A 16,673-nucleotide genomic window follows, 5' to 3' on the forward strand; every position below is an offset into this window, starting at 1 on the left:
TTACAGATGGTTGTGAGCCACCATGTGGTTGCTGGGAATTGAACTGAGGATATGTGGAAGAGCAGCCAGTGCTCTTAACCTCTGAGCCATCTCTCCAGCCCCATTATTAGTTCTTAAAGGAATGGGATCTTAGGGCCTTGGAATAAATAGGTCCCTAAGGGCAAGCTTTTGAAGCATATCTTGTCTCCAGCCACTTCCTGTCACTCTCTGTTCCTGGTTACAAGATGAACAGTTTAGCTCCATTGTGCCCTTCTGACATTAAACAGTAGAACCAATGACCATGGGCTAAAATCTGAAACTGGGCCAGAATAAGTTCTCGATTCTGTAAGTTTTCTCAGCTATTTGTTACAGTGACCAGAAGTTTCCATAACCACCCTCCAAAATGTAGTGTTTATGTTAAGATGACAGGCAACTCTTTTGTTACAAACACTACCACTAAATGGCTCAGTCCATTGGCAGCCTGTTTTTCCAAATTAATCTAAAGACAATTACACAGGTTCCTGGCAGACATGTGAAGTATGCTGGGGACCATTAATTCTGGGATTACTGTCAGGCACATAAACTACCTTACTTAATCCTCCAATGGCCCTGTGAGGTAACACCACCATTTTATGGACAAAGAAGCTGAGGTTTGGAGCATAAGGGCTGCACACCCTTTAAGAGGCTGGGAAAGCACAACTAAGCATCAAGGGCTTTGTGTAGGGTCTGTGCTCCATGCACCCACACTGCAGAAGATGCATGCATGTCTTCTGAGGTACCTGAGCAGCACCAGCCGCACTCTTGCTTTATGCTGGTTTTAGTTGTGGAGACAGGCTCTCACTCTGTGTCTCAGGATGGCCCTCAACAATCCTCCTCCTGCCTCAGCCTCTCGGCTGCTCTGAAGGTATGTGCTCGATAGAGCTACCAGGATCACATCCAGTGGCACCATCTCCCCGCCCCCTCACCCCACCTGCCCCGCCCATCAGTGTGTGTGCCACAGCATGTGAGTGGAGGTCAGAGGACAACCTACTGGTTCTCTCCCTCTACCATATAGAGCTCAGGAGTCAAACTCTGGTCCCAAGGCTTTAAGCCATCTCTTATTTTTTGGTTACCAGATGAACCGTCTCTCTAGTCTTGCTTAGACCATCTCTAGCCCTGGGATCACCACTGTTTTGATGAGGATGGTGATCATTATGGGACATTCAAGAACATGTTTGCCAGAGATGGGTGTGGCAGAGGCCTGAGGACTGCAGCAAGTTTTTGCTAGGTTAGGGTAGAGTGAAACTTTGTCTCAAAAACAACAAAACAATGGGAAAAAAGTTATCCAGGAGTCTGAGACATAAGAGGACATGCAACAACACAAAAGGCTACTAAAGTGTTCTGGTGTCTTCAAGATAATTTTCCTATAAGTTAATTCTTTCACAACCAGCCAATTTGTTTTCAGTAGTTCCAAAAGCAAATGTTAATATGTGGATACAAATCCCCAGGGACAGTCACGTGCATAAAACACACTATAGGCTCCATAAGACACAGTAAATGCTTCTCTTCAGTTTAACCCAGATTCCCCCAGTGTCTTGGTCAAAGTAACCTTTACTATGCTCCCTTTGATTCATTATTAACACACCCTGGAGAAAAAACTACAGCTAGTCTCAAGGATGTCCAGCCAGATGTGATTCCACGTGACTTTGAGATGAATTTGGAAGACTTTTCCTTCATTCCTCGAAAAACCAAGGACCATTGACCCACATGAACACCTGCCTCCATCTGTGTTTAAGTTTTCCACAGTTAATGGGAACTGGATTCCTATCTCTGACATAGAATCACTTGCCATTCTCAGACAGGTTATCTCACATGACCAAACATACTTTACATAAATTGATCCATGAACCCTGGGTTAAATTATATTATAAAAGGAAATCACCTGACAGAATGTTTTAAAAAATCTCCTTTTCTGGAAAAAATATTTTTTCTTGCCTTTTTTGTTCATTTTGTTTCTTCAGACAGGATTTCCCTGTGTAGCCTTAGCTGTCCTGGACTCACTTTGTAGACCAGGCTGGGCTCGAACTCACAGTGATCCGCCTGCCTCTTCCTCCTGAGTGCTGGGATTAAAAGCGTGCACCATCATGCCCAGCCACCTTACTTTTTCTTTTTAAGCTAGGGTTTGGGGGCTGGACGTGGTAGTGCACGCCTTTAATCCCAGCACTTGGAAGGCAGAGGCAGGAGGACTGCTGTGAGTTCGAGGCCTGCCTGGTCTACAGAGTCCAGAACAGCCAAGGCTACGCAAAGAAACCCTGCCTCGAAAAACCAGAAAATAAAAATGTATTCGGGAGAGAGGTGTAAGGGCACAGGCCTGTAACCCAGTTCCTATGAGGCAGCAGGGCTGAGAATTTAGGCCAATCTCAGCTACGTAAGCGAGACTCTTAGAATTGCTCAGCTGGTAGACTGCTTGCCTAATTTGTAATTACCCTTAGCTCTTGGGAGGTAGAGGCAGGAGGATTAGAAGTTCAAGGGCATCCTTAGCCACACTGTGAGATCTAGGTTAGCCTCAGCTACATTAGACCTTTTATCAAAACAAAAAATCCTCTAGCCTCAGCTTAAGAGGTTGGTGAAACTTGAAACAATTAGATAATCGGCCCAGACAGCTTGTTTGTGGAGCAGATGGAACAGAACTCAGCTTCATGTCTGTCCATCCCTCTTTCTTATGTTCCCCTCCTAACATGACATTCCAATGTCATTTTAAAGAGTTACTTTTAGGCTTTGCATAGTGGCTGCCCGCCTGCAATCCCAGCACTTGGGAAGAAGTAGGACCACCTTGAGGCCAGTTCATGTTACAAAGCGAGTTGCAGGTCATATTTTCAGCTTCATTTGTAATTATGTGTCTGTGTTCACAAGTGCAGTGCCATGGAAGCCTGATGGTTTTAGGTCTCTTGGCGCTGGTGTTACAGGAGGCTGTGACCTGCCCCACGTAAGTGCTGGGAATCGAACTTAGGTTCTCTGTAAGAGCAGTGCAAACTCTTAACCACTGAGTCATCTTTCCAGCCCCCTTTTGGTTTTGAGATACCAAGACCAGGGCTGGCAATCTTGTCTCAGCCTCCCAAGTGTTACGAGTCTGGTTGTAATTTCTTGATCCTACTGTAATGAAAGAACTACTAGTTGTTCTGTGTGCTGGGACACAGTATGACATCCCACTGTGGTGACTTGGGGGGCAGCCACCGTGCACTATCCTTTGGTTCTCCATCATTTTCATGCTTTAGACTGTGTTCTTGGGGCTCTGCCTTGCCCCGCTCCCTACTCTCTGCTCCTGTCTTGCTCTTCCTCTCTTCCCTTCAAAATGTTATTTTTCCAAGCAGTCTGGAATCTGGAAGATGACTCCCGATGTGTTTCTACAGCGCCTGAATTCTGAAGGACGTAAAACAAACAAAAAGGAATTTGCCATCCTGGGCCCATTTGGCAAGTCTCTGTCCAGTTGATATGTGGAAAAATTAAGAATAAGGAAGAAATACAAACAGAATTCTACTTTGGAGTACTTGTCGACTCCTGGAAAAGTTCGAGTCGGCTGTATAAAAGTCTGAACGCTTCTGTTTTCTCTTATGACTAGAGTGTAGTCCGTCAGTCCTGTTCAGACATCCGGTCAAGGACGCATCTGAAGAAAATGAACCGCCGAGTCGCTGCTTTGAAGTCAGTGTCTTGGCCCATGAGAATAGGTGAAGAGAGTTGACTTTGGAGCTGGGGTCACAGGGGGAGCCCTCTCCCAGGCAGGAAGCCCTCCTGTCGCCCAGGCGACACTCTGTGAGGAGCAGGCCTGTTTTTCCATTCTGGCATTTTACCCTCAGACCCCTTGAGCATCCCGGGAGGCTTGTTTTGTCACCGGAGGATGAAACGGAACCTCCCCCTAGGTGCCCTGAGAGAGTCCCCCGGCGGTAGCGCCCTCCGCCCTGGAGGTGTGGGGGGGGGGCATGCTGGTGAGGGCTCCGCTCTGATCCCAGGACACCTTTGTCCCTGGAGACGCCCGGCCAGTCAGGTACGTGGAAGACGAGTGCGGACGGCTGTCGGCTCCTGAGGCGAAAGGGGGGGTCTGAGGGGAATGGCGGGGCGGGCAGCGCGGAACTCCGTGACCCCGCCGGCGCCCGGGCTTTCTTCCTGTCAGATCCGTCCCTGGGCAGAGCCACCTCACTCCTCACCCGACTGTGTGTGTGTGTGTGTGTGTGTGTGTGTGTGTGTGTGTGTGTGAGTGTCCATCCGGGACAGGGCAGCTCCGTCGCTGCCCCCGCGGGCCTGGGGCGCAGCCCAACCGTCGGCCTCCGGCTCCGGCTCCACAAAAGGCGGCTCTCGAGGCTCCGGCCCGGCCGGTTACCGGGGCGCCCCCTCAGGCCGACCAACCGCCCCTCACGTCGCAGCCGGGGCCCGTAGGCGCCGCCAGTCGCCCGCCCTCAGCAGCCCCGTCAGGCGCGGCCTGCTCAGCCGGTGCGGGGTCCCCTGGTTAACCCCTGCTCGCCAGCCCGGCCGCTGATTGGAGGAGGCGGAGCGCCGGGGGCAGCGGGGACCCTCCCCCTTCCCCCCCAAACACCTTCCTCGTCGTCCCCTCCCCCACGGTCGGCACTCACACACCCCCCCCCTCCCCAGGAACCCACCTCCTGCCTCCCAGCCGTGCAAATCTCGCGAGGGAACACGCGGTTTCACTAGTGTGTTTACACCGATCACTACTAATCCGGACCGAACCGATCCGGATTAAGGGGCCGGAGGCGGGTCCTGGGCACTAGCGGTTCCGACCCCCCCCCCCGACCCCCCGCCCTCCGCGCCGCACCCGAGTGGCCCCCCCCCCGGCCGAGCGGACCCCCCACTTCTCGGCCCGACCCGGACCCTTGTGCGCCTCCCCTTGGCCTTTGTCCGGTGCCAGGAGGCCGGTCCCACGTCCCCCGCGGCCGCCCGGGCCCGGGCTAGCGTCAGGCGCCTGGCTCCGTACGCGAGCTCGGGGATCTGCGGCCTCCGTGGCCCCCCCTCCCCCGCCCGCCCTCTCGTGGAGCCCGGCGCCGGCGGCGGCTGCCCGGGCGGGGGGTTGCGGCGCTCAGGAGAGGCCCCGGCTCCGCCCCGGGCCTGCCCAGGGGGGAGAGCGGAGCGGTCCGCAGCCGGGTAGGGTCGGGGCCCCTCCCGAGAGGAGCGTGGAGCGGCAGCGGCGGCGGCGGCGGCGGCGGCAGGTGAGAAGCCGAGCCCGGGAGCGGGGAAGGGCGCCGGGCCTGGGGTAGTAACCGTCCCGGGGACCCCCCCACCCCCACCCCCATCCCCATCCCCATCCCCGCCTTGGCCTTGAGGAGCCTGCGACCCGGGCGGCCGCTGAGGCGGGGAGGTTGCTCCCCGAGGGCTGCGGGTCGCTCGCTCGCTCGCTGAGGGGCCGGGCTGAGGATGGGCCAGGCCCGGGCCTGGGAGTGTGGCGGTCGGCCTGCCGAGAGACGGCACTCCGGGGAGCCGGAGGCCTCGGCCGCCTTGCGGGGCGCCCACCACCCCGGGAGCTGGCCCTCGCCCCGTCCGTCCATGACAGGTGGGCCTGGAGTTAGGGAAAGTTTGGAGGCGGCGAGGGGGGCTCCGGGACCAGGGCCCCCATCGGTTCTGCTTCCCGGGTTGGGGCCACTGGGAAGATCCTGGTTCCAGAGCCTCCGCCGGGAAGAGATGGGGGTGGATATTTTCTTTTTAAGGTGAGTTGACATTAAATGGGGTGACTGCTGGGGACTCGTCGGCCAGGCCAGGCCTGGGGATGGAGGTTCGGGAAGTGTTTGCAGAGACCTTGGGATTGGGGAAGAGACTGCAGCAACCTCTGCCATTCCGACCTCGATTAGGGCAGGGCGAATGGCGAAGCAAGGCCATTTACCTACTTGGGGGAAACTCGGGTTTCTTTTCAAACATTTTTTTTTAAATTCTATTTTAAAGATGCCTTTTCTACCCGTCTAACAATTTACCAATTCCTTCCGTAACCCATAGTCGCATGTGTGAGTGAAACTTTAATTTGTCACCCTTTCATTCCCCTTTGCCCCAGGCTCTCAATCCAGGAAGGGAAATGAAAGTTAGGACTTGTGTAGGGGGGGGATGTTACTGGAAATCATGGACTCGTTGTTAGATTGCAGAGAAGGTTTGATTCATGTTTTCAGTAAACTTTAATAAGGAATATGCCAATCACTCCAGGAACTACTTAACAGTATGTGTGTCCGAGGGATTTCTATGTAGTGATGCACTCTCCTTTGCTACGGTTAGTACCAAAGGCCTTCGCCATGGAGAGCGCAAGAATTCTCCCTTCCAGCGCGTGGACATACTTGGTCAGAGTGTCTTCATTAGCTGGTCAGGGAAGGAGTTTAAAAATGGTGTCCTCCTGCCCTGCCCCTCCCTGCTTGGGAGGAGTGCTAAAAGCAGATTTCCTAGAGTGGAGAGAAACCTACTGCTCCAAGGAGTGGTCAGAAAAGGGTTTTGTGAAGGAGTTATTACAGAGTTAGATTAATTTCCTGAGTGAATGTAGGTTGCTGGTTTATCTTGGGCTCTCCATTAAATTTAACATGAAAGAATTCCATTTTTCATTAGCTACTGTGAGCTGTTCAGAGAAAGGAGCTATACAATAGGGTCACTTGAAGTTATTTGCAGCTTTTGAGTCATTCTATAGTCACTTGAAGTTATTAATCATATTTTTAGCTTAAGAACTAGTTCTTAATGTGTTTGGGAAAGAAGTATTTGAAAGTACTCAGATTCTGAGAGGTGGGTAGAAGGGAGTTTTCTATTTGCAAGTTTGCCCTTGTTTTTCCCCTTGTACTTAACTTTTACAGAGGTTATTATGAAGAGTCTTATATTTCTTTTTATTTACTTAGTTTTTATTTATGAGGCAGGGTCTTATTGTGTAGCCCTGGCTGGCTTTGAATTTGCTGTGTAGACCAGGTTGCCCTCAAATTTGTAGATACCTCCTTATACTCCCAGAAAGTTTGGAGTACAAGGGGTGGGTTCCATATCTGTTGTCCTCCCCTACTAAAGATCAAACTAGAGTTGGGGGGAGGGGAACCCATAGAAGAGAACTTGAGCTGCTGTATAATCGTAACTATTGGTAACATCAGATAGCTTTGATTAGTGTACTATAACACGTGAATATATATTTCCTCAAGGTTTACAAAATTACTATGTGTTTTGTTACACATAAAACTTTTTCTTCCATTTAGTTTTTCATGGCTTCTTGGCCCTCTTTTCTTTTTCTGTAGAAATGATGGAAGAATTGCATAGCCTGGACCCACGAAGGCAGGAATTACTGGAGGCCAGGTTCACTGGAGTTGGTGTTAGTAAGGTGAGTAACTCAAAGTACACCGTAAACCCATTTAGGAGTTGACTAGGAGGGTTTGGGTTGTAGATGGTGGCAGGGGAAACGTGTCCCATGGTCCAGTAGGCTTTGAAACCCTGCCGGGCATTCCTGTAGTGCGTTTGAGCATTTGTTTGGGGTGTATGCTTCCCTCTCCTCCTGACAGAACAGCGCTTTGCTCAGGGCCTTGTGGCAAGGATTCTGAGAGGCCGTGGATCTAGATTCTGTTTGTGTTTTGTTAGAACGTCTCAAGCACTCAGGAAGAAAGCGGGGTTGTATAGCTGTCATGCGCTGGCTCTGCTGGGTAGAGACTTGATAGAGTGCTAATGTCTCCATGAAGTCTGTCAGTTCTCCAGATCTGCAGCTAGCAGAGTCCTACTGCTTGTGTCCCTAGAGTGCTTTTTCACGCTTCTTAATTTCTATGAGGAAGTGCTTTCTTCTTTAATTTTTTTGTTTTATGTGTATGAGTGTTTGCCTTTATGTATGCATTTATGTTATGTATGCATATATTTATATATGTATATTATGTATGCATTATGTGTTGCATTTGTGTATGTGTGTGCTCCGGGTGCGTGTTTGGTGCCTGCAGAGGCCACAAGAGGGCATCCACATGTGCTGAAACTGGGTTTAGATGGGTGTGAGCTGCTATGTGGGTACTGGGAACTGAACCTGGTCCTCTGGAAGAGCAAACACAGTGCTCTTATCGCCTACACTGTCTAGCTCCTCCGTGTTTTCATTTTGTGGATGTGTAAACTGAGATCGAGCCCCATCATTGAGCAGGTGGGATGTGGATAGTACTGTTCTGGCTTTCTCTGTTTTTATGTACCTGTGTGTTCACCCCTCTGTCCTCACAGGACAGTTTCTGTCCATCGTAGGTCTGTTGATAATGCTTTATTGAAAAGCTTTGTCCAATCCAAGGTTGTCATATTACTTGAGATTGAGATAAGAGATGTGTGCATTTTCATCTATGATCTATGTAATAGATTTCTGTCTTTTTCAAGAACTACTGTGTCTTACAGTGATGTGTTAATTTCATGGTCTGGCTAGTTGTTTCCTCAAAGAGAAGGCATATGTTAGGTTTATGCTTGGGAAACCTAGCTTCTTTGATGGATCATACAACTTTAGCGAGCTGGGATAGCTTGGTAGTTCTTACTTATTTGAAAAGTACAATAGTACCTGCAGTATACTGGGCATTGTATAAGTATTGTAGATAATATCTCAGTATTATAGTGCTTTTTAAACCTGCAGAGAAAGAAGAAAAACTGCAACAAGAAATATACTAGAACCCTGAGAAGGAAAAACAGTATTATTACCCGTTAGGTCTTGGTTTTTGACATAAGATCTCTTGTAGCCTAGCCTGGCCTGGAACTTGATGTGTAGTCCAGGCTAGCCTTGAAATCCTTGATCTTCTTACTTCTATCTCCCAAGTCCTGGGATCACAGGGGTGAGTCACCACTGTTTTTGAGATGTGTAGCCTAGGCTGGCCTGCGGTTTGTGATTGTCCTGGCCCAGGCTGGTAAGTGCTGGGAATAGAGGTGTACACCACAGCCCCTGGCTGCACAGTATGGGCATGAGTGCTTTATTTCTTTGGCTACTCTAGTGACTGACTTCTGTGGCACTTTGGAATGGCTGTACCCCTGATTGTTAGATGCTGAAGGTAAACACAGTCATAAATTATTTGTTGAAAGGGACGTAGCCTCCGAAGTACATGCTGTTATTTGAATATTAAATGACGACACATTTCTTTTGCCTGGCCTAGACTTCTTTCCAGTCTTTCTATCTCAGATTCCTAGGTGCTGGGACTATAAGCATGAATGACCATACTAGGTCTTGTTTATAACCTTTGATTGTTGTTGTGGTATAAAGGATCAAACCCAGGGCTTTGAACATGCTTGGCAAGCACCTTACTGCTGAACTGTATCTCTAGTCCTTTATGTTTTTGTTTTTTAAGATGGTCTCACTCAGGTGCTGGGATTAAAGCCATATGTCACTATACCCAGCCAGCCCTTTTAAATTTTTCTTCTTCTTCTTCTTCTTCTTCTTTTTTTTTAAAATTCAGGTAGAATCTTGCAAAGTTGCCCAGGATAGCTTTGAACTTGCTCTGAGGCCCAGGCAGACCTTGAACCAGTGATCTTCCTGACTTAGCTTCTTGAGTGTCTGGGAATACCCTGTTGTGTCTTTTCACTTGGCAGTTCTGCAAAATACTCATACTTATTTATTTATTTATTTATTTATTATGTATACAGTGCTCTGCCTGCATGAATGACAGAAGAGGGCATTAGATCTCATTATAGATGGTTGTGAGCCTCCATGTGGGTGCTGGGAATTGAACCCAGGACCTCTGGAAGAGCAGTCAGTGCTCTTAACCTCTGAGCCATCTCTCCAGCCTCATCATGCTTTTCATTAATTAGTTAATTAGTTAATTAATTTTGGAGATAGGGTCTTCCTGTTTAGCCAAAATTGACCTGGAACTCAGTTCAGGCTAGTCTCAAGGCCATGGTCTTCTTGTCTCTCAAGTGCTTAGGATTATAGGTGTGTCCAACTAAGACGCACATGGTTTCCTACTAAGAAAGTTGATATTCAAACTGTGTGTCCTTCATCTTACTAATCTTGTTTGTTTGCTTATAACTTATTTATTTTATTTGCATTTGTGTTTTGCCTACGCAGAATGTCTGTGAGAGGGTGTTGGATCCTCTGGAAGTGGAGTTAGGGACAGTTGTGAGCTGTTATGTGGGTGCCAGGAATTGAACTCAGGACCTCTGGAAGAACAGCCAGTGCTTTTAACCACTGAGCCATCTCTCCAACCCCTGTGTGTTTGTTTTTTGTTTTTTGTTTTTTGTTTTTTGTTTTTTTGAGACAGGGTTTCACTGTGTACCCCTGGCTGTCCTGGAACTCACTCTGTAGACCAGAGAGCTCTGAAAGATCCACTTGCCTCTGCCTTCTGGGTGCTGTGATTAATGGTGCGTGCTACCCCTGCCTGCCCATTTCACTAATCTTTGTTAGGATGGCTGCTTTCTTTGTATGTAGCTGCATAATGGCTACACCAAAGTATATTTTTGGTGAAGTAGGTCCAAGTGACAGGAATGAATGATATCCCGCCCTCCCACCCACAGGGTTTCTCTGTATAACCTCCCTGCCTGTCGTGGACTCACTTTGTAGACCACGCTGACTCGCAGAGATCCACCTGCCTCTGCTTCCCAAGTACTGGGATTGAAGGCATACCACCATTTCCCAGCTAAGAATTTTTTTTTATACATTTTAAAGACACTCTGCTGTAGTTAAGGGTGGCCTCAAACTCACTCTATAGGTGAGGATGACCTTTAATTCCTGATCCATTTGCCTCTGCTGCCTACACGTGCTGGGATTACCACTGAAGGGCCCATTTCCAGCAAAGATACTCTCCCCTGCCCCCCCCCCCCCTTTCTCTTTCTCTTTCTATTAGGGTTAGGGCTAGACTTTGTATCTCCCAGGTCATTGATTGAAATGAGGGCCATGGTACCGGGTAAAAAGGGTGCTGCTGTTGAGACTCCTTTTTCGTGCTCTGCATGGTTTGTTATGGGTCATGCTTTCCCAGTGAGGGTGTCATGTTCACAGCTTTCAGTTTGTTAAGATTAAGAAAGGTTTCCGCCCTTATTACTCCAGAGAGAGCAGAGTGACTTGCCTGTGATGGTGCCATCTAGTGGAACCTGTGCACTCTCTTGAGTTTCTCCTGAGTACTCAGGACACTTTCAGTACTTTGTGATGCCCATAGCAGAGACAGTGAGTGCCATTGTGGGCTGTTTCCCAATGGACAGGACTGTTGGAAAGAGCGGCAGTCTTTGGACTTCCTGGTTGCTGTAGGTCATCTGTCTAATTGCTTCTACTTTTTTATACCTAAAATTCAGTATAACTCACAAAACTTTGGTTGAAACAAAATGGCCAAACCACTATGTTCAAGTGCTTATTTATATTTTGGTTTTTAATTTTATAATTTTTTGTGTTCTTGCACAGCACACTAATAGATTAATTTTCTCTATATTATTAGGCTTATTTAATACTTATTAAGCCAGAATTAATTAGTTTAGGGTTTGGGATGCTTTATGTAGTTTTGGTTTAAAAGATTGATGTTTTCTGTCATTTTGAGTTAGCAATAGGGAAAGAAACATGCACACCAAGAAACACAGCACACTCTTCCAGTATGGCTGCCACTTTTTACACAAACCTGAGCCATCCAATTAGCAGTTTTGAGGTGATAAGGTTAAATTGGATTGTGAGCTTACTTTATTTTTTGCTGACCGAATATTTAAGCATATTTATCCATCCAACCATCCATTTGGTTTTCTGAGATAAGATTTCTCCATGTAGCCCTGGCTGTCCTGGAATTCACTCTGTACACCAGGCTGGCCTCAAATTCAGAGATCTGCCTGCCTCTGCCTCCTGAGTGCTGGGATTAAAGAGTGTGCCACCATTACCCAGCAAGCTATTCTTTAAATGTGTCCTTTTTCCCACTAAGGTTTATTTATCTTTGTGTGTGTGTTTTGCCTGCATGCATATAGTAAGTACTCACAGGGGCCAGAAGAGGGTGTCAGATCCCCTGAACTGGGGCTAAGGCTTTTGTGAACTGTCATGTGGTTGCTAGAAACTGAACTTAGGTCCTCTGGAAGAGCACATCAGCTCGTCTCATCAGCCCAAGAGCTCTTCTCTTTTTTCTTTTCGTGTGTGTGTGTGTGTGTGTGTGTGTGTGTGTACGTGTACACACATATGTACTTTGAGACAGCATTTTAGATAGGCCTAGACCAGACTGGCCTAGCCTTGAATTCACAGAGGTCCACCTGCCTCTGCCTCCTGAGTGCTGGGATTAAAAACGTGTGCCACCATGCCCAGTTCAAGATCTTTCTTTAATCACTAGGCAATTCACTTTTCATAATGTAAAATTGACTGTATTTTGTTTTCAGTCAAGATCTGTTACAGTTTCTTCTTCTTCTTTTTTTTTTTTTAACTTTTCGAGACAAGGTTTCTCTGTGTAGCCTTGACTGTCATGGACTGGCTTTGTAGACCAGGCTGGCCTCGAACTCATAGCAGTCCACCTGCCTCTGCCTCCCGAGTGCTGGGATTGAAGGCGTGCGCCACCACGCCTGGCTCTACAGTTTCTTCTTTATTCTACTCTTGTTTAGCAACTAAATGTGCGTTCACAATTCTGGAGATGGAAGGATAGGTAGAATTCCAACTTTGCTTGTACTGTTGTACATCTAGTTGGATGTACTCTGTAAAATTATTATTAATTTTATTTCTATGTTTGCTTGGCTCATGTGCTATTTAACACTTGTGGAGATGAGAGGACAGCTTGTGGGATTGGTTCTCTCTTTCTACAATGTGATTGAACTGAGGTCATTGGGTTTGGGGCCAAGTACCTTTACCTGCTGAGCTATTTCTCTGGCCCTTAGTTTTATTATATATAAGATATATACATTCCAGATATAACAGAAGTTCATTGATATCTTTTATAACAGAAGTTGTTTAACAAGTCTGTACTTGACTATTCCCTAACTAACAACACTGTGTCACTCCACCAGTTGAGTTTTAGACTTGCTAAGGATCACTGTATTACACTGTGCTTTGTAGTTACATAATATCGACTTGCATAGTGGCATGATTGCAAAATGAAAGAATGTTTAATTCTTTGAAAACTAGGTTAACTGCCTAGAAAGACTAAAGTGTCAATAAGGGGCTGTAGAGATGGCTCAGTGGTTAAGAGCACTGCCTGCTCTTCCAAAGGGCCTGAGTTCAATTCCCAGCAACCACATGGTGGCTCATAACCATCTGTAATGTGATATGGCACCCTCTTCTGGCTTGCAGGAGTACATGCAAGCAGAGCACTGTATACATAATAATACATAAATAAATCTTTTAAAAAAATAAGGAGATATGTACATGCGTACATACAAGTTGGCTTATAAAGTGATGGGTTTCAGTATAGCATTTTTGTACACGTGTACTGTTATGCTTTGTTCTTATTCATCTTCCTCCCCCATTGTACTTTTTCTTTTTTTCCTATATGGGAGAATCTTTATTAGATCTTTGGCAAGAATCTTTTAAGTTTTCATTTTACTTTTTAAAGAAATTGAAACTAGAAATTGTAGATATATTGTGGGTATGTTTTTTGTAAGATTACACTTCATGTGTCTATAACTCAAAGGTCTAGCTCAAAAAAGTGACAAGAATGTACGTTTATGAAGCTTGAAATGAAGCCAAATTGGTAGAGTGCTTGCCTGTTGCTTACCGCTCATGAGGGCCTAGGCTCAACCTTCAGCATCCCATAACCCAGACATGGTAACATAGGCATGTAATCCCAGCACTCCAGAGGTGGAGGCAAGAGGATCAGGAAGGTTTGTTTTGTTTTGTTTTTGTTTTCTTAAGATTTATTTATTTACTATGTACACAATGTTCTGCCTGCATGTGTGCCTGCCCCACCAGAAGAGGGCATCAGATCACATTATAGATGGTTGTGAGCCACCATGTGGTTGCTGGGAATTGAACTCAGGACCTCTGGAAGAGCAGCCAGTGCTCTTAACCTCTGAGCCATCTCTCCAGCCCTGAGGATCAGAAAGTTAAGGTCATCCTTGGCTATATAGGAAGATCAAAGCAAGCCTGGGCCTTGTCTCCAAGAAGGAAGGAATGTCTATTTCAGGCTGAGAATATAGACAAGTAGAATACTTGTCTGCCATATGTCTAAGCCCTGGCTTTAATTGTGTTAACTTTCCATTGTTGTGACAGAACACCTGTGAAAAATTGGCTTGAGGAAATGGCTGTTTCTGCGTACTGTTTGAGGCTGTGATTGCTTAGCTCATAGTGAGAAAGAAGATCACGGTGGAGAGGGCTGGGAGCATAGCTGTCCACCTTACGATGGCAGGAAGCAGAGCAAGGAAGGGTCCAGAGTCCCCAAGAGGCATATTATCATGAACCCATTCCTTCACTTAAATCCTTTCTTTTTCTGTCACCTCCCAAGATCCTGTCAAGTTAAGAAACTATCAGTGATTTAAAAACCCCATCCAGGCACCTGCAAGATGACCAAGTGGATAAAGGAACTTGCCACTAAGCATGATGGTCTGAATTTGTTTCTTGAGACCCAGATGGTGGAAGGAGTGAACCAGTTCCTATAGGTTTTTCTCTGACTTCCACATGCCCATCAAAGCACATGTGTTCCTCCACACACATGCGCACACACACACACACACACACACGTAAAAAATGCAGTACGTTAAAAAAAGAAAAGGAGCCAGGCAGTGGTGGCACACGCCTTTAATCCCAGCGCCACTTGGGAGGCAGAGGCAGGTGGATTGCTGCCAGTTCGAGGCCAGCCTGGTCTACAAAGTGAGTCCAGGACAGCCAAGGCTACACAGAGAAACCCTGTCTCGAGAAACCAAAAGAAAAAAAAAAGAAAAAAAAGAAAGAAAGAAACCTACCATTTATTGATGATGTCAGAGATGTTAGTCACTTTCTGAACATAGCTGAATTGGGTACCAAACCTTCATCATATACCTTGGGGAAATCTTTTTTTTTATCCAAACTATAATACATTCTCAACATTACCACAACTTTTTCTTTTGCTACTTTTTATCAGATAAAGAAAAAAAAGATTTATTTTATTTAATATGTATTAGCGTTTGCTTGCATATATGTCTGAACTGTTTGCTTGCATATATGTCATCTTTGGTGCCCTCAGGTCAGAAGAAAGCATCAGATCTCTTGGAATTGGAGCACCATGTGGGTTCTAGGAACTGAACCCAGGTCCTCCGCAAGAGCAACAGTGCTCTTAACTGATGAGCCATCTCTCCAGACCCAACTTACCATTACTTATAGCATAGAGTTCAAAGCAGGATTTCCTATCACTTAGTTAAATTCAAAGGTGGAAGTGTTGACGATTTCCTCCCAAGCAAGACTGGAGGTCATAAGAACACCCTTTCCTCAGTATGCCAACTGAGAAATGGCCCCTGACAGAGGCTCCACAGACAGTCTCAGTGCCATTATTCCCCTGAGGAGGAAACAGTGAGACGGCACCACACACAGTTCTAGTTAGAAGAGTTAAGTTTAGATATTCTGAAAATGCCAGTATTACATTTGTTTGGTTGGTTTTGTTTTCTTTGAGACAGGGTTTCTTTGTGTAGCCTTGGTTGTCCTGGACTCACTTTGTAGACCAGGCTGGCCTCAAACTCACAGCGATCCACCGGCCTCTGCCTCCCAAGCGCTGGGATTAAAGGTGTGCGCCACCACGCCTAGCCCAGTACTCTTTCTTTAGTGGCCCCTGTTGCCCCTTTTACTTTGAAAATCTTCTATATTTTCTACTCTTTTTACTGATTCTCACAGACAATGCAGTATGCATCCTTATCAGAGGCTGATTGTACCCATTTATAGGCCAACATAGGGCCTTGAAGAGACAATGAGACCCTGTCTCAAAACTCAAGTTGTAGAGCACCAGTATCCATATTTTCTTTAGTTAAAAAAAAAAAGTTGTGTGTGTGTGACAGAGAGAGAGAGGTGGGGAGGCATAATAAGTGTTATAGATGGCATATTGGACATGGATATTGGGAACTAAACCTGATCCTCTTCGAGAGCAATACGTGCTTTTAGCCTATTAGCTGTTTCTTCAGCTTAAATCTTTTTTTAACCCAGTGTCTAAGAGAGACACAGAAAGATAATTGAGTTCGAGACTGTCATGCTTACTTATCTCTGCTTCATACACTTAAGTGCTTTAACCTGTGAGTCATCTCTAGCCCAGTGGTTCTCAACCTTCCTAATGCTGTGACCCTTTAATATAATTTCTCATGTTGTGGTGACCTCCAACCATAAAATTACTTGTGCTGCTACTTCATAACTATAATTTTGCTACTGTTATTATGAGTTGTAATGTAAATATATGTGTTTTCCAATGGTCTTAGGTGACCCCTACAAAAGAATCATTCTATCCCAATGGGGCATGACCCAAGGTTGAGAAATGCTGTTTTAGCCCTTCTTTAATATTTTTTTGCAGTGCTAGGAACAAAAACCATTGAATTACATCTTCAGCCATAAAAGATTTCTAAAATAAAAAATTCAAAACATGCTATGAGGCCAGCAGGATGGTTCAGCAGGTGAGAGTGCACACCCTTACCCTGACTCAGTTCCTTTGTCTCACAGAGTTCACATCATGAGGTTTTAAGAGTGCTTCAGGCTTCTGAAAAGGCCTCAGTAAGTGTAGCTGTCTAAAATTTTACAAACCAACAAAATTCATTCCTTTCTTTTTTTTTTAAGATTTATTTATTTTATTTATTGCATATGAGTGCTTTATCTGCAGAAGAGGGTATCAGATTACATTATAGATGGTTGTGAGCCACCATGTGGTTGCTGGGAATTGAAC

The 16,673-nt window shown here is 46.3% G+C and overlaps 1 protein-coding gene across 8 annotated transcripts in view; it reads left to right on the plus strand.

Annotated features, from left to right (window-relative positions):
* TLK2 (tousled like kinase 2) overlaps nucleotides 1-16,673 on the plus strand; it is a 129,330-nt gene that overhangs the window by 20,955 nt on the left and 91,702 nt on the right. For 5 of the 8 annotated variants that reach the window (XM_084750047.1, XM_084750050.1, XM_084750049.1 and 2 more), the window contains one exon: nucleotides 7,206-7,288. In XM_084750047.1, the coding sequence (XP_084606173.1) occupies nucleotides 7,208-7,288 (81 nt within the window). In that variant the 5' untranslated portion in view covers nucleotides 7,206-7,207. Of the gene's footprint in view, nucleotides 1-3,698; nucleotides 4,001-4,680; nucleotides 5,175-5,640; nucleotides 5,670-7,205; nucleotides 7,289-16,673 lie in introns of those variants that run through there. The other 3 variants (XM_084750046.1, XM_084750045.1, XM_084750048.1) reach the window with 3 other exon arrangements.

The sequence above is a fragment of the Acomys minous genome (assembly GCF_964271855.1).
Source record: "Acomys minous genome assembly, chromosome: 12".
Lineage (NCBI taxonomy): Eukaryota > Metazoa > Chordata > Mammalia > Rodentia > Muridae > Acomys > Acomys minous.